Source organism: Micrasema longulum, unplaced genomic scaffold, assembly GCF_059751315.1.
Source record: "Micrasema longulum isolate JH-2025_06_02 unplaced genomic scaffold, ASM5975131v1 h1tg001430l, whole genome shotgun sequence".
In the NCBI taxonomy this organism is placed as follows: domain Eukaryota; kingdom Metazoa; phylum Arthropoda; class Insecta; order Trichoptera; family Brachycentridae; genus Micrasema; species Micrasema longulum.
The window spans coordinates 155,286-177,529 of record NW_028278616.1 but is presented as its reverse complement, the minus strand read 5'-3'; the positions used below and the strand labels follow the sequence as shown (position 1 = coordinate 177,529).

General features: G+C 30.8%; 1 protein-coding gene across 1 annotated transcript in view; it reads left to right on the top strand.

Annotated features, from left to right (window-relative positions):
* Positions 1-3,067: 3,067 nt before the first annotated feature.
* LOC148275414 (methanethiol oxidase-like) overlaps positions 3,068-22,244 on the top strand; it is a 91,633-nt gene continuing 72,456 nt past the window's right edge. The window contains exon 1 of the mRNA XM_088235726.1: positions 3,068-3,225. Within this exon, the coding sequence (XP_088091852.1) occupies positions 3,216-3,225 (10 nt within the window). The 5' untranslated portion in view covers positions 3,068-3,215. The remainder of the gene's footprint in view (positions 3,226-22,244) is intronic.

The window sequence follows — 22,244 nt, the reverse complement described above, 5'->3', positions numbered from 1 at the left end:
ACGTAATTACGTATTCATTGAACATACGAATAAAAAGGTTATCATGGCAAAATGCAACACTATTTTTGTCTACCATCTCCTTTGAACGTGTATCATGCCTGTTACATATTTTAATTATTTATTTTATTTTATTTTATTCAGAAAACGTACAGTCATACATTTTCTTCTTCTAGTGCCTTGCCGGGTCCCTCCGACGTTGGCGATCACTACAGCGAAAGCATATGTATCTGTCCTGCGCTAATTTTATATTTCGCAGTCAGAACGACTGCTTATTGATATGCTGAACGACTTGACAGAGGTGACGAGGCCGATGTGGAATCCAAGCTTATTGACTAATCCAACTAACGTTAAAGCATTTTTCCATTTTGTGAGCGAATGGGTGGAAAAATGGGAGGAACTGGGTAAAGGTCTACCATGAGTACTAAATCAGTTTAAGATAAAAGGATACATACTTGGGTACTAGCATTGGTTGTCTGATCTGATTTCTTGTCCGTCTGTGTTGTTCTTGTTCCATAGAAGGAAAATGGTAAATTACAAATCTAAATAGTAGACTAACTCAAGAGAACCACGCGCCAACCATGCTCTAGGACCCGTTTCGTCTGCTTTAAGGTCTGAGAGATTGTTAGGACGTTTAAGGTCTTTGCATAGGATTGTTTCTACTGTTGGTATTAGGAAAATGGTTTTTGCGAGGAATTCAGTACTATGACGAAAAGTAATTTCGCCTGAGTTCGATAGGGATCATTCTGTTACTTGAGTGCATGTTGTATAGGGCAAATTATTCTAATGTTTCCTATATGTATTTGGGTTTTTTGTCGTTGATTGATTTGTTTGTATTACTATGTTCTTCTTCCTTTCCGATGCGGGATCTGGAGCGTGCGGCCGCGGTCTCAATTTGGAACTAACACCGTATTCCTTCACTGTCATACTGGGAAATTAGAAAAAAGTGATTGTGCTGACCATGTGTATTTGATTGATCACAAATTGACAATACTGAAGTGAGGGGTACAATGAAAGTTTTTAAAGTTTCTTTGTTTTGCTATTTTCGCGGTTTGATTGTAAAGAAATATTAAATTTTCGCTTAATTCGTTTTAAAAAAATTGATATTGATATGCGAAACTGAAGAAAGACTCAAGTCTTTATGAACAGTTTCGGAAAAGGGGTGGATGCTTTCATTGCTTATTGATATACTCGCCATAGTGATTCCTAGAAAAATATGACCAGAGTGGTTTTTCATTGCCTTCTCTGGTGGATTTTCTATCGGGGTTACCTTCGCTTAGCTGGTTGGTTTTGAGGCGCCAAAAACTCGCCTTTCATCCTCTTGTTATCTGCTGTGATCACACCGTTATCAGTGTGATTCCATTGCCCGGGGTTCGCGACGTGGACGCTAACGAGTTGGACTGGTCAGTAGTGTTGCCGGTGGAATGCAGCTAGGAGTTCGCAGCATTTCATAGAATCACATCCTCCAGCAAGATGTTACTCACTGCGACCCTACTGACAGTTCAAACCCATAATAAGTATTAAAAACAAAGATTTTCAAACATAAAACGACCAATTAAGTTTTTATCAATTATGTAAAAGATGTAAACATTAAATGTGACAATAAATAAAAAACTCAAGTGAGAAAATAATAATTAAACAGTTAACATTTGCGTTTTCCATGGAGGTAACACATTAAAATACCCAATGCACACTCAAAACCATCCTTGAATACACATATGAACGCATACATATACATAAATGCATACGCACATCTACTTGCATATACATATATTACATACGATATATAAACATAGCATAAACCACTCAAGGTTTACATTTAGCAACTATCCCAAATAATTAACCCCACGAATAATTTTTTTCTACAAATGCAAAATTAATTAATTAATTATTTTAATTCAATTTTACAACAGATTGAGAGATTGGATTAAGAATAACAATTTTGAACAAAAATTCTCGACAGGACAAGGTTCAAATCCCACTCTACCACAACTCGATTTCTATTTTTCCAACACAAGTTATTTACGACTTTTAGGAAGTGGTCCGTAAATTGAAATCTTTGAGTTAATAATAAGAACTTAAGTACTATACGTTTTTAAAAAAAAAGAAAAAAAAGACGAACATTTGTAAAAAAAAATCAACATAAAAATCAGCATATAAAAAAATTGATAATTTGGATGAGGTCCAAAGGCAAAATAATTCAGTTACATGAATCTCACTCACATCAATAAAGGTCTTAGCTTATTAAGTTCACAAAAGTCAACAGATTGAAGGGTTGAGGGAACGATGTTTCAACATAATTATTTGTGTATTATGGCCACGAAAACTAGCCAATGACCCGTCATAAGGCATGTAAATAATTCATCATCATAATTTCACGTGAGTTTGTCGGCTGCCAGTTCCTGTGCATCCTCCCAAGCTAGTTTTGCAACACGTATTTCTGATACGAACTTTCGGCGAACAGTCAGCAGGGGACGTCCAGGGCGCCGGGAACCTTATGCCTGGTAAAGTAGGCAAGCGTGATTAAGCCTCTAAAGATGCCTTCGCGGCATATGGCCTAGCAAACCGTATCGCCTCCGCTTGATGACAGTTGTCACCGGAGTTTTCTGCGTCGGTTCTTCTATATGCAAGTAATTAGAATTCCATATTACCTCGTCAAAAATCTTTTCCCTCTCGGTTGCAATACATTTCAATCTTAATAACTCCGTAGGGAATGAACTCTAGCCTTGTCTACGAAAATTTTGACATACCTACTCAAAATATTAATCACATTTCCATTTGTACACTTATTATTACTATTTTATAATTTTATAGATGGCAATGTACTTCAATAGATTATACAACACGTAAGTGTTTAATCAATTTGAGTAAAAAAATAAAAATTGTTATCGCCTTTAAGTTGATATGTACAATGAATTATTGTTTTCAGATAGTGAAAGAGACATCTCTTTTCGATATCTTCTGTCTCTTCTTGACCGGTTTGATTTAGGTACGAATACATCCAGTAGGTATAATGTATACTTCATATTACCGATTCAAGGTGAGCGTAGGTACACGACAATAATATTATTGTAGTTTGTACTCTAGTCTACGCTCGCACTTCTTTCGATCGACAGTCGCGTGTGATGCATTAGTTGAACACGTCAAGTTAATATAACAGTTTTGCATTAATATATTCTTTTAATTAAGTGGTTCGGTTACGATATCCTATTAACAAGATGCCGAAAGGTAAGTTGAAGATTATAAAATGACTTTATTGATCAAGTAGAAAGTATATTTGACGAGAAAGTTAAAAAAATGCCAGTGTAGATATTTCGCGTTGTTTTTTTTATATGCCCATCTTTATTTGTCGTTTATAATAGCTATTAATCAAGAATTACACTGAAAAATAATAGTGGACTTAAGCATTAAATTACGTAAATAATAAATTAATAATCTTATAATACGCACCGTGAATCAATTACATACAGAATTTTGGTAGAACGTTATCAATTAACCACAATTTTTAAGGTTTAAAATTTACAATTATGTATTTACTAATTATCGATTAAATGATAATCTGTTCTTTTAAGGATAAACCACGGGAGCCACATTGAAATAAATATTCAGACAACAAGATTTTATGATTTCCAAATCATCCACTTTTGACCCGAATGAGATAATTTCGACCCATAAAGGACTTTCAATGTAAAAAAAATTAAAAATTGTATGTATTTAAATAGCTTATCTGGCACTACTGATGTTTTTTGTATTAAGACAAAGCTGACTTAAGATTTTTATTCCAACTTAAAAAATATTTTTTACGACAAAAGTAGGCTTCGGTGTTTTATTTACGTGTAAAATAGCTCATTTCGATAATTTCTTTTTTTAAAATTTCAAAACGGCAAAAAATGGACTCGTTCAGACTACAATAAGACATTATCAATTCATTTAACATACTCGTATTGATGAATATAGTTATTTGGGCAATTATCAAAATACAGGTAAAATATATATTTCACTGCGTTGTGCGACGCGACGCTTCGTTTTTTTTAGTTGTATTATACGTATTAACTAAGTACTCGTAGTAAGATAATGAAGCATTTGTTTTTGCACTATTATGTTAGCAAATATAATATTTCAAAAGGTATTGTATAAATCACTAACAATATATTCGAAAATGATGTAATTTTTTTTTTTGTTGAAAATTGCAATTAATATTTATTAATTATTATATACTTAGCTATTCAAAATTACATATGAGACAGTTAATAATTATTTTCATATACAAAATTTTACATATATTTTTATTTGCATTTCTTTTCCTTACGTTTTCGCAAATTTCTTTTAACAATATTATATATAAGAATTATTCCTTCCAGCTGGTAGAGGATTTTTGTGTCGATGGTCTCGCCTTTTTTGAGTGACATGCGAATTAGGAAAAAGTCACCCTTTCTTTAGAATATTATTAATTCTTTAAATTCCAAAATGTCATAAATAAAAAACAAAAATAGTCTCATAAAATTAAGAAGCACAATAATTAAATACAGACATCAGCTCGAATAAAACCACCGGGTAAACACACCCTCACAATCGTAACACTCGAGAATGTGTACAAACCTCGCCCGTTACTTAGGACCTTCCGTCATCGTCCCTAAACTTACTAATCAATGTAACAGAAATAAAAATGATTGCAATTGTTCAAAAGATAACCGCAGTTTCTTTAAATGGTTACGTAGGTAAATACATTTACCCAATACACGTAACCCTCAAGGATGCGTACACTGCCTGCTACGATCCGATTATCTCGTCAGGAACTCTACCAGCCCACTTGCCGACTCCAAGTTGCTGACTACCCCTTGTTACTCTCTCACAAGTTTTACAAAAACACATTTCAATTGCATTTCACAAAACAATACTAACATTTTAGTGCCAAACAAAATATTTCTGAAACCTTTTCAAACTATTCTGTGGTCATTGCGTTTGCCTACCATACAAGAGGTCTCGGGTTCTGACAAAAAACACTAGTCTATTGATATTAATACTAAAGTTTGGGACAATAATCTAGCTCTTTGAAATATTACATAAAATTTACACGGGTACAAAAGTGCTACACAATTAAATAAATTTCTCAAGTCCAGTAAAAAAAGGGCATAAAACTATAATTCACGACATGCGACATTTTTTAAAGAAACGCACGTGTTGCAAAGCAGTTAATCAACAATATCCAAAATTACTAGTCGGTATACAGAAATAAACAATAAATGTGTTCTTTGCAAGATATTATTTTATTTATTTATGACAAAATACATCGTTTTTAACTTTACATAATACATAACATTATATTTTTTATTTGTACGAAATATTCCTAATCAGCAAAAGTGCTCGTATGAGGGGATATAATGTATTATGACGAAATTCGTGTATGCACAAAACTGTTTCTTTTTCTGTAAGTCCTAAGTTATACGCAAGTTAAATTATTTGACGCTCTTGTATTTATTTTATGTATGTTGTAGTTAAAATTTAATTTAATCTTTATCTTCATTTTATTATTTTTCATCTTAAATATCATCTATACCTCTTTTGTGTAAATCAATTCATCTAAAATGAGCATTTTTGTTATTCTTTATAAATCTGTGGTTCCAGTATTTTTGTCAAAATTAAATGTTACTTTAAGTGCTTTATTCATTGTTCATTGTATTGATTCTTGCATTTATTACATTGCGACCATATTTTAACACACCAAATCTTTAGAACGAAGTTGTTATAGTCCTGAAAATATAGCTTGATTAGAATGACATTTGTCAGAAAAAGTGACGACATAACTTTGTAGTAACGTCAAAGGAGTTAATTTATATTGACACACGAAAAATCATTTGTATCTAGCGTGTTAATTTATTTTTTTAAAACCTTTGCGTTGGTGTACTAAATCTGAAATAAACGATGAAATCTATGGTTAGAAAGCGATATAGAGATAATATTATATAAAATAAAAATATAACGTAAATTAAAAAAAATAAAATAAAATAGTTATATTCTTTTAAATAAAATTGCCAATAAATTTGTGTTAGCCGGGGCTATATAAACAATCATACAGTTCTATTCACAGAAACATTTACATAATATTTTACTGGCAAATACAAATAAAACACAATTATATAACAAAATTTAAAACAACTATTTTTCAGAAATTTCTTGTTGGAATCAAAATGAATACACGATTAATGAGTAAAATGAAAAGAATAATCAAAATTACGCTAATCTAACAAATTATAAAATAAATGGATAATTAAATACATAGTTTGTTTTGTCAAATAACTCAAAGGCCATTAAAAAACGAAGAAGAAGAAGAAGAATCAAATAACTCAATATCCGAATAACCGAATACATTAACAATCCATTTGTTCCTCTCTCAATAAAATAAATCTTTATTTAATATGAAAGATGTATGATCTCTGTATACTCATTTAATGGTCTTGTGGTTTAGTGGTCATCGCGTTTGCCTACCATACAAGAGGTCTCGGGTTTGATTTCTGACATGGATAACATAACATATTTATTTTACAAGGGGTTTGTATACTAGAATATTTCATAGTCCTTGGACTGGCACATTGAACGTAAGACTGATCATCATGTAATAAAAAATGATCAAGACATGCTGCGATTGGTGTACCAATGCAGAGCCCTATGCACCATTGGGTGCAGAAAGGGAATCATAATGATGATGTACATTTTTTTTCTTAAATAATTTGATTTAAATGAAATTAATTGAGATACAAGGCCCCACTCTCTGGTACTAAAGCCCTGTTTTGAGTTGGGACAAAAATATACAAAGATAATATAGTAGGTACAATAAAAATATTATACAACACAAGAGCATAATTTAAAAAAATAACATGCATCACATTAATATAAAAATAAGAAACTAATAAAAACAATTGATTTACAAGAAACAACAAATAATTTATTAATCTTTAAGGAGTTTTTATCTCCAATCCGTTCCTCCAAAGAACATCCAGTCCTCAACCTCTTTTTTGAAAATAGGGTCTTTGAGAGATTAATAAGCTTTTCCAAATACTCAACACTCTCGTAGAGATGAACGAGAGGTGTCTGATCAAATGACGTGTCAAATGATATGTTTAATTCATAAATCAACTCCTAACCAGCCAGAAAGAGAAACGAACAATGTATTACTACATCAAAAATAATAATAAATAAATAACATGGATACCATTTTTGTTAAAGTTCATACCACTGAAATGGCTCAAAATTAGACAGCGGAGAGACTCTCACTCCCACTCACTTCTGTTCAATGTACTTCATAGTCCTAACGCTCCTATATACCTGCGTGAAAAACTTCAACGCTTATCAGTTCATGGTTTACCTCTTCGTTCTAATTCTCAAGGCACTTTCTTAATACCCATCCACAATTCCTCTTTCTTCTCTAGCTCATATAGTGTCCATGCGGCTCGACCGTGGAATCATCTCCCATCCACCATTAAAGATGTTACTACATTATCTCTGTTTAAATCACATCTGAAGAAACATCTTTCTCTTCCTTAATCTCTCCCCCTTTCCTTTTTCCTCTTTTTTCCATTGAGTAATAGTTTTGATTTAAGGTATTTTATAAACAAATACGTTTATTTCTATTTTCATATATCTTTAGCTTTTTAATATTTTTTTCTATTAAATATGTTCTATAACTTGAATTATAAAAATAAAACTATTATTTTATTGGTTGGTTGGAAGAAATTGCCATTTGGCAATAAGCTCGCCAATGTGCAAATAACATTATGTACAAAAAGTTAAATAAATAAATACCATATCTTGACGCACCAGAAAAGTTTTTTAGTTTTTTCCCTTGAATTTTTTATAAGAATTGAAATTTAGAATTGAGATTTCATAGCTGAGCGATAAAGTTACATGACGCCATCTTTTGGGAATATTAAAGTGAATTAATGTTCGCGACTGCTTCACAATGCAAATTAAAATGAACATTAATGTAGGTACCTTAGAACATTATTTTTATAGCTTTTGATTAAAGTCTTTTATTAGACTTTTAATTATTTAAATTCATTATCAACCTTTTTTTTTTTAAATGGAGGTATTTTGGTATATTTTGTAGCTTCAAGCCTTCTAAGTTAATTATTTAAAAAAAGATATGATAATACCTTATGAAGATTGTAAATACTGTTTGTTATTCATATTAATAGATAACATATTTTGATTGATAATAAAGTAACTACCGCATGCGTTTATGGTGTAATGGTTAAGATAGCTTCGTCACGCACTCAAGTTTTATTTACGAGGCATATTCAGAACTATTTACAAAATTTTTGTATTGAAAAAAAATATTTAAAGAAAATAGCAGTACTTTGTATATATATATATATTACTTATTTATCAACGTAGTCGCCTTCCGGTTCTGTGCCCTCTCTTGAGCTTTTGCCAACCTCGTGGTGTAATGGTCAGCGCATTTGCCTACCATGCATGCATGAGGTCTCGGGTTCGATTACCGACATGGTTGATATGAAATAATTTTTATCTCAAGTCTGGGTTTTTGTTTCATAATTTACCAATGTTATTGGCCTATATTGTGGCGGATAAATATCACTCATTGGTCAGCTTTGCCTGTTTTATATTTATTACGAAAGAAGAATTATCTTTATAAATATCATTTTTCTGCACGTGTGATGTCACTGAGCTCCTTCTAAACGGCTTAACTAATTTACGTGCGATTTTCAGCGAAGTGTAGATCTTTGCGCTGCGCGTGTTCGTAGATATTAAGAATTTCAATTGAATCTGTTAAAAAAAGTTAGATGCATAAATATTTTTTCGTCGACCTACCAGGGTTGCATTCTACGAGAACGCATAATATACAAAAAATGGACGGATGTTGTTTTTTTGTGTTTAAAAAAAGCTTGTTTTTTAATGTTTACAAACAACATTCGCTTTTTATGGATCCCAATCAGATTCTTTCCTTACATTCCTGATAATTTATTCCCATTTATTTCTTTTTACTGGATTTTTGGTAATACTAAAACAATATTAACTGACATTCAATACATTTTTGGAAATCACATTCATGAATAAAGTGAACCCCTATTGGTAAAAAGAGTCGAGTTTGACATTTGAAAAAAGAATTCTATATTTAAAAATGAATTATTTTATGTTTTAGAACTTAAGTACCCAGGGGTAACGCAGCCTAAGTTGAGGCGATCACAGTAACCTCACAAGCACACTAATTGAATACAGAGTGATTCTTTTTTCTCCATATTATATTATATTTCTTGAATATTATTTATTAATATTTTCTTTTATTTCAAATAAATAGCCCGAAGGCCATCATGAGAATTACAGTTTCAATACAAAATATTGGACATTTATATAATACATTTATCATTTGTATAAATAAAAAAACAAACAAGACTACAATTCAAAACACAAAATATACACACATACGCTTGGTTATTTATCTAAATATACAATATCAGATGTTATTATAACTGTATTCATGTCCTGCACACTGCATACGTATTAAAATAAATATAAAAAATATCGTGGTCTGATGTGAAATTTCAAAAAAAAATAATTTTCTTAGTTATTCATGAAAAAAGTGTGTTATGATGAAAAATTTTTTTTGTTTCGAGCACTAAAATCAAAATCGTAAATATCTGTAAAAATAGTTACGCGAACTCAAAATTATTTTTACAAAAAAACAGACGCAATTATGCTACAGAAAAATCTAACAATTAATTGAAAAATATGCATTATAAAACAAATCGAATCCAATGCTGATAAATATTCAACGGTTTTGAAACGAGGAAAAACGAATTCAAGAACAGCCGGTGATAGGAAAAATAAAATTTTGAATATTTCGGTCACGTTCAAATGGTTTTTCACCGAAGGGGGAAAATTAGATCCAGCGCGCGCCACAATTGTATGAACATTTAGATGAGACTAGATATCATGCTTTTATTGTACATTATGCCACTTTCTGATAATAAATTCCTGACGCGCCATCCAGAAATATTACAGATCTCTCCAGTATTGAAAAGCTACGAATCCAAAGCCTAATTTTTATTAAATCGTATTTTGTACAATGTTTTTACTTTGCAATTTGGGCCCATTCAGCGTTTGGACGAGAGTAAAATAAATTAAACATTCTCATAAAAAGGCAACTCCTTAGTTACAAATATACGATGTAATGTATACTATAATTTAAAGAGCGTAGAAGTCACCCAATTTTATTTTTTTCAATGGAGGAATTTTCATTTCAGAAGTATTGTTAAGCTTACATTATGTACTCTGACGTAATATGTTTTATATTGTACCTTTAACTTTAATAATTTAATTAATTTTTTTTTCTGAGTGATGTTTTCAATCTTTTGATAATTGAACAGTGCTTATTTTTTTGCGCTTTATTAAATAACTAGCTGAACCCGGCAATGCTTCACTGTTGCTAGATATTTGTATTTAGATCAAATGAACACAATCAAAAGATTGAAATCAATTATTGTATTTAGTCAAAATTAGATATTTTTTTATTATTATTATTATGCATAACTTATAAAACGCAATTTTTGTAATGTCATACCTCAAGGGCGCTTTAAAAAGTAATAATGTAAATAAATTTAATTTTAACTTTTTAAATTTGTAGTTTCAGAAAAACAATGTACTTTGTCATCACACGCTAAGGATTTATTCAATTGATTTAGAGAACAAGTGGGTTTTAAGATTTTTCCAAAACATCACTTCTCTCTCACAGTTTTGCACTTTTAATGGGAGAGCATTCCATGACATAGGGCCTGCGACCGCAAATGCGCGTTTACCGAATTTTGTGCGCTGTTTGCGTAGAGGTATAAAAACTTTTCCTCTCGAAGTAGATGTAGCTGATCTAAGCGTAAGACGTTTGTCAACTTGCTCATCTGAAATGAAAAGTTCCCCTAAATATTTCGGAGCAGAGTTGTGCAGTGACTTATTCATAAGCCAACAAAGTTTGTATGCCACCCTCTGTGGAAAACGTATCCAGTGTGATTCCCATAGTAGTGGAGTAATATGACTGAACTTAGAGATTCCAAAAATAAGTCCTTACGTTCATTGGTAGATTTGCGTAGATACCATTACATTAATCAACCCCAGACACTAGAGATATTTAAATATAATTTATTATATCTGTGCTTCGAATTACATAAGCTGTGAAGATTTGGACAAAAAAAACGAACCATCATGCCGTTTCTCTTTAGGGAAAGGCAGATAGAACAGAATTTTACATTATCCTGTCTTTGCAGAGAGACCTCGCTTCCTCTACATTCATACACCTTCTCATGCACGCACGACGATTATTCCCATGTCTTTCTCGGTCTTCCTTGTTTTCAACATTCATCAACGTTTGCATCGTAGATCCTTTTAGCCGTTCTTTCACTGTCCATTCGTTTTACATGTCTAAATCAACGCAGCACCACTTTCTTGATTCTAGGATATGATATTTTAAAGAGTTTACATAAGTGTAAAGTTTCTTGTGCCGGTCTATTTTGCATTTTTCAAAAATAGTTATCATATTTTTATAGCAAAGGCTCGAAGACAACAGATAAATCTTGACATTTTTACGGATTTTTGAATAGGTTAAGTTCCCGTAATAAACCATATATATATAGAGACTCGCTAACGGCAAATTTTGATTGTGTGTAAGAAACCATTGCTCTTATGTCATAATCCAGTTAGAAAATATGGAAATACTATTTGTAAAAAAGATGGTGTAAATTTCAATGGTAGGTAGGTACCTTGATACTTGTTTATGTTTGAATTCCAAAACATAAAATAATTAATTTTCAAATATAGAATTCTTTAGGCAAATAATGTCAACCTGTGCTTTTCTACCAACAGGGGTGCACTTTATGTAGGAATGCAATTTTCGTAAATATAATAAATATCGGTAAATATTATTTTATCAGTACTGATTATCCATTATAAAGAAATAAACGGAGAGACATTATAAGAAATTAAAGGAAATAGTCTGATTTGGATGCATAAAAAGCCAATGTTGTTTGTAAACATAAAAAAATAAACGTTTTTATTTACAAAAAAACATCATCGTTCCATTTTTATTGTTGTATATGCATTCTAGCCAAACGCAGCCCTGATAAAGATTAATAAAATATTTACACTTTGGACTTTTTTTCTGCTTAATATGTTGCTAAAAAACCGCAAGTAAATCAGTCTAGTAGTTATTTAGTCTATCGGGGATACGAACGTTGTCTTTTATAAATATGGATGAAATATTATTTGTGAAATTTAAAATAATATTCGTTGACTATGAAACCTTTTTATCAAACGTAAATTATATAGCACTTTAAAGTTAGTAATTTTTTGAAAAAAGGATGGCTAACTTATCGGTAAATAAAGGTATTTCGAATGATAAGTAAAACTTTAATTGTGAATTTAAAATTTGGGAATTGTAAAACAGAAAATATGTCAAAAAACGTATTCTGCTTTCAATCAATTTGCTAGAAAAAGATATAAATTAGTTATTTTTGGTACGTGTATTTTGTACATACACAAATCTGGATTTCTCCCAAGAGGGAGTAGGTATATAGTTTTATTAATATCCCTACAGAGATGAGGTATATATTTTTTTTTTTTTTATTAAAAATACTGAACTTCAATATCAATACATAGATGGCGCTCCAACTCGCTTGTGAATGGTTTCTCATTTAATAACATATATACAAAAATCAAAAATGTTACCTGTGTGGATATTCGCTAATAAGTGGTATGGGGAATGTTGTAGTACGTAAAATGGCCACTTAACCCAGCCAATGACAGGTCATAAGCCCTGTAAACGCTCAAATATCCATAATCCTGAATTTGAAAAAAAAAAAAAATTCTACCTCATCTTCGTAGGGATATTAATAAAAATGTAAATTAGTTGTTAAAAACACCTTTTATATAAAGTAAAAAATATTATTTCAGCGAAACATTTTTACGAAAATCAATTAGGAGATAATTAGTTTTAATGAACATAAAAGTGGGTATTGAAATATTCCGTCACAATATATTCTTAAACAACCGTTTTTTTAATCAAAATGAAGGTTCAAATAACACGAATATACTATTTCTTTCAACATTTCGAACAAAACAGTCATGACTATATACAATTGTGAATATTTTGTCAAAACATGATTATTTTTAGATGTATATATAATGGAACTCAATAATGTCGTAAATTTAAAATTAAATAATTACATTTGAAGGAATAGTAAATCAGTTGATAGGTTCGTAAAACATTTTCGCCATCTTCCGTGGCACTTAAGGTGACCCTTACTGTAAAAGTTAAAGGAAATGACCTAGCTAAATACACATTGTCCCAAACCATATTAGAGAGGACACTGAATAAGTTAAGTCGCAGAAAAGGAAAAGGGTCTTCCTTTCAGCTGTACCAACGGACCTCTGAATTTGGGAGTATTACACTCTACTCCACTTCAATGCCAATTATTTGCTTTGTTAGGGACGTTTCCAGAATTTTGTGGGCTTTTTTGTGCGCCCAAACCTATCCAGAGAAAACGAAAACTCGAGGCCTGGTCAACCAGCGATGAAAACGAAATACAAACGAAGTTTCCATTAATTTAAAGGGCAGTTTTGACCCTTTGTTAAGAGCAAAACAGTAACCCCGTTTTCTGAAAAGTCACATGGCACACTAAAATGATTAAATATTTGAATTTGCTGTTCTTACAATACAAAGGAACTAAGCAAGAAAAATGATTAATAATTAAATACGATGTCGCAAAATTCGTCGAGTTTCTTATTAGACATTTGATGTAACGTAATAAGCGAATGTTTTCATTACTAATGAATTTGATAACTTACTTAGGTATGTAAGTATTTACTTACAAAACACGGCTTTAATATTAATTTTACAGTGAGAAATTACCGAGGTAATTTTTAAAAATCGTTGGCGTATGTACATTTTAATTAACACATACAATTTTTAAATTCCTAAATTCGCTACGTTGGGTTCCGAGGACATTGGATTTCAATATTTTTGAATGAATATAATATTTTTTTTTTGCCTTACATGCAATATTAAACTATAATAACTTTATTTATTTGTTTTGCACGTTCAAATACACAATGAAAAATAATAAACAACATTTATATTGATATTTAACATCCCTCAGTATTTCTTTGTACTATTTATCTTATAATACGAATAAAAACTAAAACATCAACTATGCATTTGTGAAGCAGGTATTTTAAAATCGGTTCGGCAGAATAACTAAATTAGGAAGTTCAGTGCAACGGAAAATGGGACATTAAAATATATTTCCTAAACACGTCAAAAATTAGAGCATTCAATTGTATCGCGAAGTTTCTCTAAAATGTTTGAAAAACATGATAAAAATGTTTTTTATTGAAGTGAACTACTTAAACGGACATTACATGTTCTTCTTAATGAACTGATAGAGTTTTGTGATAGATTTCTAGTTTCCGGGAAGCCAACCCACCGAAGAGAACTAATGAAATCAAGCGCGGAGTAAAAGAAGAAACTTTTTTTTTGTTTATTTTGATACCCTATTAAGAAATAGGAAGCCACTGAATTTCCCCATTAATTTTACTTCTACCTACTAATTTTACTTCTACGCTATCCATTTTTTATAGCCTTTTTGAAAATCTATTTAATAATTGTATTTATGGAAAATGGAAGTAGGTTGTTGAATTACATAATATTGTTTGTCTTTGGTATACAGTTTTATGTTATTTTTGTTCAGATATTGTGCATATGTTTCTTCGTATAATTGTTGTAATTAGTTAGTCGTATACATTATAAATTAATAAATAATATGTCAATCAGTCCCTTTGACCAAAATGGTGTAAATTGTATTTGTTTGAATGAGCAAGTTCGGTTTTTTTCTTTTTTTTAATAAAGTATTAAACTAAGCGAATAAAAAAAAATAGGTATCGTATTATCAGCGCAACGATTTTTAAAAGTTTTGTATTTTTTAAATTACTTCACATGTGACGTCTCAAATTCTCTTCCCCTTCTTTTCGACGAGTTCTGCTGATTTATCAGTTGAACTGTAAACCGGAAATCTATCACAAATCTCTTATCATTGGTTGTTTCGGAAGAACTATTGACGTTAAGCAAAGAAGTTCGTTTTTATTAAAATTATTTTTATTAGTTTTTTCATGCGTTTTCAAGAAACTTCGCGGTTCAATTTAATGCTCTATTTTTACCGCGTCTAAGAAAACATTTATCCAATTGCCCGTAGGGCTGAAACTTCCCATTATCTTTTTGCCGAGGATCTTGTGATTTTATTATTAGTATGTGGTGCATTGCTGGAGTTGGGCATGTCTTTTAATATTTGCATAGTTACATGTGTTGAGTCAGAAAAGTATTTTAATTTTAGAATAGGGTAATCACAAGTCGGGAATAACGTTGAAAAGATAATGTGAATTTAGAGTGGATTTTTACGATTCCAATGATACAACTATCAATGTATTCAAAACGAGTTTTCATGCATATTTTTTGGGTTTAAAAATAAGCACATTCAAAACGGGTCTATTGGCATCACGTCATTTTAACGTCACGCGTGACGACCGCCGACTATGCTTCTAATAAACAATGCGTACAATTTTGGCGCCAAAACGTCATCCGTGCCGTTTGTCCCACAGGGCGCATAACGTATCGTTTTCAGGTGATTTAAAATATGCATATTTCAAACTCTCGTAGAAAATTTATCCGACGACGCAGGAAAAAAATATGGATACCGTTAGCATTGTAATTTTTTGCTCAATTAAAATAAAAAAAAAATTAAGACGTGAAAATACCCTATTGTTTCAGCGTATATATACTTTAGAATCCCACTTCACCTGTTTATCTGAGAGAGCTCTTCCAACCTCTTTCACAACACGGACTATCTCTTCGTTCTAGTAACAAGAGAACCCCTTTAATACCCCGTCATCGCTCTAATTTTTATGTTTCTTCTTTCACAGTAGTAGCCGCTCGATTGTGCAATAATCTACCCACTAATGTTAGAGACGCCCCTTCTTTATTTACATTTATGTCAAGATTGAAATGTCACTATCCTAATATTTAAATGAGTCCTCTATCATTCTTCTCTCATTCCCATCCACTCTCCTCTCTTCATAATAAAGTGATTTTTTTTAAATATATTTTTATTTTGTAAATCTTTGTTTTTAATTTTTGTATAAAATTGTATGATTCAATATGTCCATGTATTTGTAATTTTCTCCAACTGAACGGTTTGGGGAGGTAGGAAGAAATTGCCTTAAGGCAATATGCCCGCCCTTATATGTATATATATTGTATATGCATATAAAGTGTTAAATAAAATAATTGTTTCTGTGTAAAATTGTTTTGGAGTTATAAATTAAGATTAGTGGAATATTTTTTCAGTATTTTAAGCATTTATTATGACGAAAAAGGAACCCGAGTCATAATGGGTTGTTAAATCACAATATTATTACTAGAAATAAGTACTCATATGTTATTATTTACATATTGTAATGTTATGTATTAATTCGGTACACCTTATTTTATTTTATTTACTCGGTATGATTCGGTTGTTACTCAAACCACTTGAAAAGATAAATGCCAACGATTATTTTGACGAACTCAAAACTTGTATTATACATTCAAAGGTTACGACTATGTGACAACATTGGAATGGGAAAGTAAGGGATGGAACTAATGAGAATTTTCATGAATGATTGGAAATCAATAGAGTGGATGAAATGTTTCAGACGCTTGTTGAAAGTTATTAAGAGGGGTGCACCTTCCAACTGATGGAATAATGAGTTCTGGTAGAAACTAGAGCATTTTGCTGAGAAAAACATTTTATTTTATTTTATTATATTTTAGAAATATTTGGGTTCTTATTATTTACCCAGATATTTTGATTTTTGGGGCCAGTTGTAAAAAACTCACCATTAAAAAAATGGGAATCAAGTTGGCATAGCGTGGAGTTCGAACCTCGGACCTCTGATCTGTGAGTCCACAACATTAGCCACGGGATCACAACCCAATTCTGATCCCGACTTGATGAATTTTTCAGCCGGTATCATGAGATTTTGTAGATCGTTACCGCACTCGATGGTGCAAAGGGCACTGCATTGGTAGACCAAATGAAACGTAGATCAATAATTTGTTAAGTGAGGTTAAGTAAATCAGCCTTATTGTCCGGGGAACATGAATTACTTAAATAAATATATTAGAAAACTCAGCAATATTTTCAGTATGTCTATATTCGTAAACAGGCTGGAGTTCTTTCCTAGGGAGTTATTAAGATCTAAATTTGGACATACTCAAGTCGTTGTTGATTAAACTAACTGGCATCCTTAATCAGTATAGAGTTTGTATTCCTTAGGAATATTAGAAATAACTTTCCTCCATGCGCAGCTGACAGAGAGTCCCTCAGGACTCTATAACAGCTGTGGATGGATGGTGGGGCTTAAGGATCTCCCCTTAAGATGAAAGAGTAAAGGAAATGTGGATGTTTAAACATAAGCAGAATGGCGAATGTGTAAAATAACCGTTTTAACCAGCCAACGACAGTTCGTAAGCCCTGTAAATGCCTTGACTCTCATATTCCCTTCTCAAAAATGATTTCCCTCTCTGTTGCAACAAATTTATATATTAAAAAAAATTCAATGACAGAAAAATCATTACCATTTAGAACAAACAAACATGAACTCAAAATATTTATGAAAAATAAATAAATGCATATGAATAATTTGAGTAAAATATTAAGAATTCACTTTGAATGATGTTGGTGTTGATAATATAGAGACATAAACACTATTTTAAAATAAATGTTTTAAATTTACGCATACAATATGTAATTTGTGCAAAAAGATATTATGAAATTCTACGAATTTGATTAACCGCAGATACATTATGTTTCAATAGCAACATTTTGGTCCCTATTTAAAATAAGGTAAATAACGCCTTGCTACAAAATAATTGATTACACCAATTTGACAAGAATAATATTGTTCGCTTATTGTTTAATTAAGAGGCTTTCTTAGCATCACGCACCGTTTTAATTAATTTAACGTCTTTCATTTTGAATTTTCTCTAGAACAATAGTTCCATTATTTATTCAAATAAGCTTGATAATTTTTACCGAAGGTTGCGCATTTGCGTTTCATATTTACATTTTTAAGCTTATAAAACATTATTGAAATTTTAGAGTTATTTATGGACTCAAGCATTTATATACGCCATAAAATACATTTTTTCATAATTCAGTTTCTACAAATATTTTTCAAGTTCATTTTAAATATAATTATAAATTTTTTACACACTCTGTCTGGTACTAAAAATTAAATCTTTTTTTTTATTTTTTGCTTTCTGTTCCATCGATTCGTATTACAAAAAGGATCTATATCGACAAAAAATATCGCACCCTTCCCCATATCAAGGGTGCCATAAGTAAAAAAAAACGTGTTTAAACATTGAATAGAATTTTGAATCTACCTATAGCCTATAGTATATTATGTCAAACTACCATAAATAAAAAGTTCATTAACTCTTAAAATACTGTGGTAAATAATTTCTTTGCGCGCAGTGATGTAACATCATGTTACCACAAGCAAAAGACGGAATATTCTAAAGCTGACATTGAAAAAAAAAACTTGGAAACATACTGTTTAATAATACCTCTTCCATAATTTATAAAAATAAACATAAAACTTAGCCTTGTTACAGAAAAATAATCATAATTTACGCGTGCGTTCCCCATCACTGTAAACAACCGACTGTATTTGTTTCACGCAATACTGGCTACGGTGGCTACATAACAGTGTCTCTGTTTTCTTGTTATGTTGTTAATTTTCGTGCTCTCTCTAATACAGATATATTGCTGTATTTACGGACGTTATTCTTCGGAGAGCAAGATAAAATACTTTTTGTATTGAAATCCAGCACAGTTATACAAATTTCGCTTTCTAAATCTGGTGTGAAAATGTCCATTTGAAGATTCTAAAAAACATAATTTCAGCATTTAAAAAAATAAGATAGGTATATCAAGTCTTGTATCTACGACATACGTGTCAACTGGTGTGACGGCACAGACACAAAATTTAAAACCGCACATGAGTGCATAATGGCACTCTGATATGTTGTTTTTTATAGTCATACATAATTCTCAAAATTAAAAATTAAAGACATTTTCAAATATGTAATAATCGTTATTGAATAAATAATACAATGTATACATTTGGAGTATAATACGGATATCAGCATACATTTATAAAAACCTAAGAAATATCTTAAATGCTCAACATATGAGGAAAATTTATTTTGCTTTTTGCCAAAGTAAACTATTATATTGCAATTTAGCTTGGGGAGGTTGCTCTCGTTTAATCCTTGAACCAGTGAAAATATAACAAAAATGAACCACGACGATCATTCTCAAAAAACCTTTTAGGTATCCAACGGAAGATCGATTCGCTGAATTAAAGATATTGGATGTAAGACAATTGTTTGTGAGGTGCCCACTACTTAAATTTTATGATAAATTAAGTGAGGTCAAAAAAACCCAACAAAATATAAACACTTATTCAGCAACACAAATTAAATGCAGTTGCTCCAAAAATATTTAATGATTTATCGCCAAATATAAAAGACTCAAAATATAAAACAAATTTTAAAATAATAATAACTGCACATACTCGTATAAATAGTGTAGCGAGAGATTAAAAAAAAAATACATATAGATCAAAAAACGTAGTATTTTATATAATTGATACACATGTTATTTATATTTTTATGTATTTAATTACTTTATATTGGTTTTTTATTATATATTATACTTTATTATTTATGTTTAAGTAACATGTATTCTTGGCACATATATATACTTTATATTTGTATAATAACGATTTTTAATTTCTTACATTTGATTAGCTAGGCATTTATAATTAAGGAGTTTTTTTTATTTTCTATTGTTATATTAGTATAGAACTATTTATGCTCTAAAAGATCTCCATCTAAGAATAGGCTGAGCCATGTTAGATGGGAACTATCATAAACAAAGAACACTCCGTTTTCATTTTCTATTCATTAGTTTTATATAGATTCCCTGTTATGAAATATGTATACTAATTTTATGCAATAAATTTATAAAATAAATAAAAATATAAAAATATATTTTTTTAATAATATAATAATATATCTATACGTGGTCGAACGTTGCAAACGTCATCATTTTTTAAGTCGTTTTTCTTAGTTTTACGGATTCAAATTTGTGGCACTCTAGACAAGGGAATGCGATAATTCAATCTTTGTTAAATGATTATGTATTGAATATCTACGTCAATGTATAATATTAAGAGTCTAATTATATATTTTTAAAATATGTATATTGGCCATTCATTTTCTTATGAATTTTATTTTGCATCACAAATATTAACCAATATTTGAAAGTATTTCAGTAAATTAAAAATTCAGTCCTATTTCTGGCTTAAGCATTCCCCTCGTTCTTTCATTTTATTACCTTTTTCGTTTTGAAGACCAGTATCCAATAAAATAGATACGCCTTTTATTAGTTCTTTAAAATAATCGATTTTGTTTTTGAAAATCACCATTTATTTTATTGGATGAGTTTAAAGAACTTGCCACCTGGCAATAAGCACGCCGATGTACAAATCAAATTGCACAAAAAGGCAAAGACGTAAATAAAAATGAATTATCAAAAATGTACAAAGTAAAAACAAAGGGCTGTTTTAAATATAATTGATAGGAAAAATAATAATAAGTTTCGTCTGGGTTATAAATGGTTGCAACATTATATTATCTTGTACGAGCAGTCAGCAGGGACATTAACCCTTATTTGCTCAGCAAAGAATCTCGACGCACCTACCCCTTTGTTAATAGATTAAATATTCACCAGTTTACTAAACCTTTATTATCTTTGTTTCTTGTGTTTTATTGTCCGTGTAGCAATGGGACCACACACATAATTTTCAATTACTCTTAAATAGAAATCAGTAAATTCTTTACCCTAGATAAAAATCTTTTGATAAGATTTATTACAATGAATTAGGGATCGGTTGCACCGAAAAAACTAAGCATAAAGAGACAATTTTTAAAAACAGAACCAATATTTAGCTGGAAACTTTTAAAAACTTAATTTCTTGTGATGTAACTGGCCATCAGTCGCATAAAACCAAATATATTAGTAAATTTTAATTTTGTAATATTTGTTAGTTTATTAACATTGTAATATCTCTGGATTAGCACACGAAGCAAAAGACTGCTAATATTTTATCTTCATGCAACAAACGATTAATTTTTTAATATTACAACAAATATAAAGACCATTTTCAAGAAAGGAATATGGAAAGAGTTCTATGAATTTACAAAGCATATTATTTGTGACTAACTGGTTTAAGTGATAATTTTACAAATCATTTATTCACTATTCTGACGATTTTTGCACATCTATATTTCCTGAGCTATGCTTAAAATAAGGTCTTCAGGGTCACTGTTATTAATATGTTTTTCTTCGTTTTGGGTGATCCCATGTAAGTTTGATTCGTTCTGACGTTGCATGAGCCATCTTCAGGGTAAACTGAGTGTTTTGTAGAAGAAACTATGTATTTATTTACTCATAGCAGGAATTTTCCGAGTCATTTTAGTAGTGTGTAGTACCGGGAACCATATTGAGTTTAATTTCAGCTCGTCGTATTTGTGGGTGTTTTTGTATTTCAATTGGCCTCGTCGGCCTCGTAGTGTAGCGGTCAGCCCGTTTGCCTACCATGCAAGAGGCCTAGGGTTCAATTTCCGGCATGGTTGACATGAAATATTTATTGTGTTTTTACACTAGAATATTTCATAGTCCGTGGACTGGCGTAAGAAAGCGTAAGACTGATCATCTTACCATCATATAACAAAAATGATCAAAATACAGCGCGATTGTTAAACCAATGCAGTGCTCTATGCACCATTAGGTGCGGAATGGTAATGATGATGTATTTCAATTGCCTCTTTTATTATTAGTGTACTGTAATTTTCAAGTATATGCTTTTCATTTTTAATGTTTTTTTTCATACAAAACACTCAGTTTAACCTGAAGATGGCTCCTGCAATGGTAGCCAAAACGTCAGAACAAATCCAACTTACACGAGATCACCCAAAAAAGATACATATTGTATATATCCTTGGGTAGAAGTCAACTAGAGTACAACTCTACTATATGGTCCCCTTTTTACGAAATTAATATAAATAATGTTGAAAGAGTCCA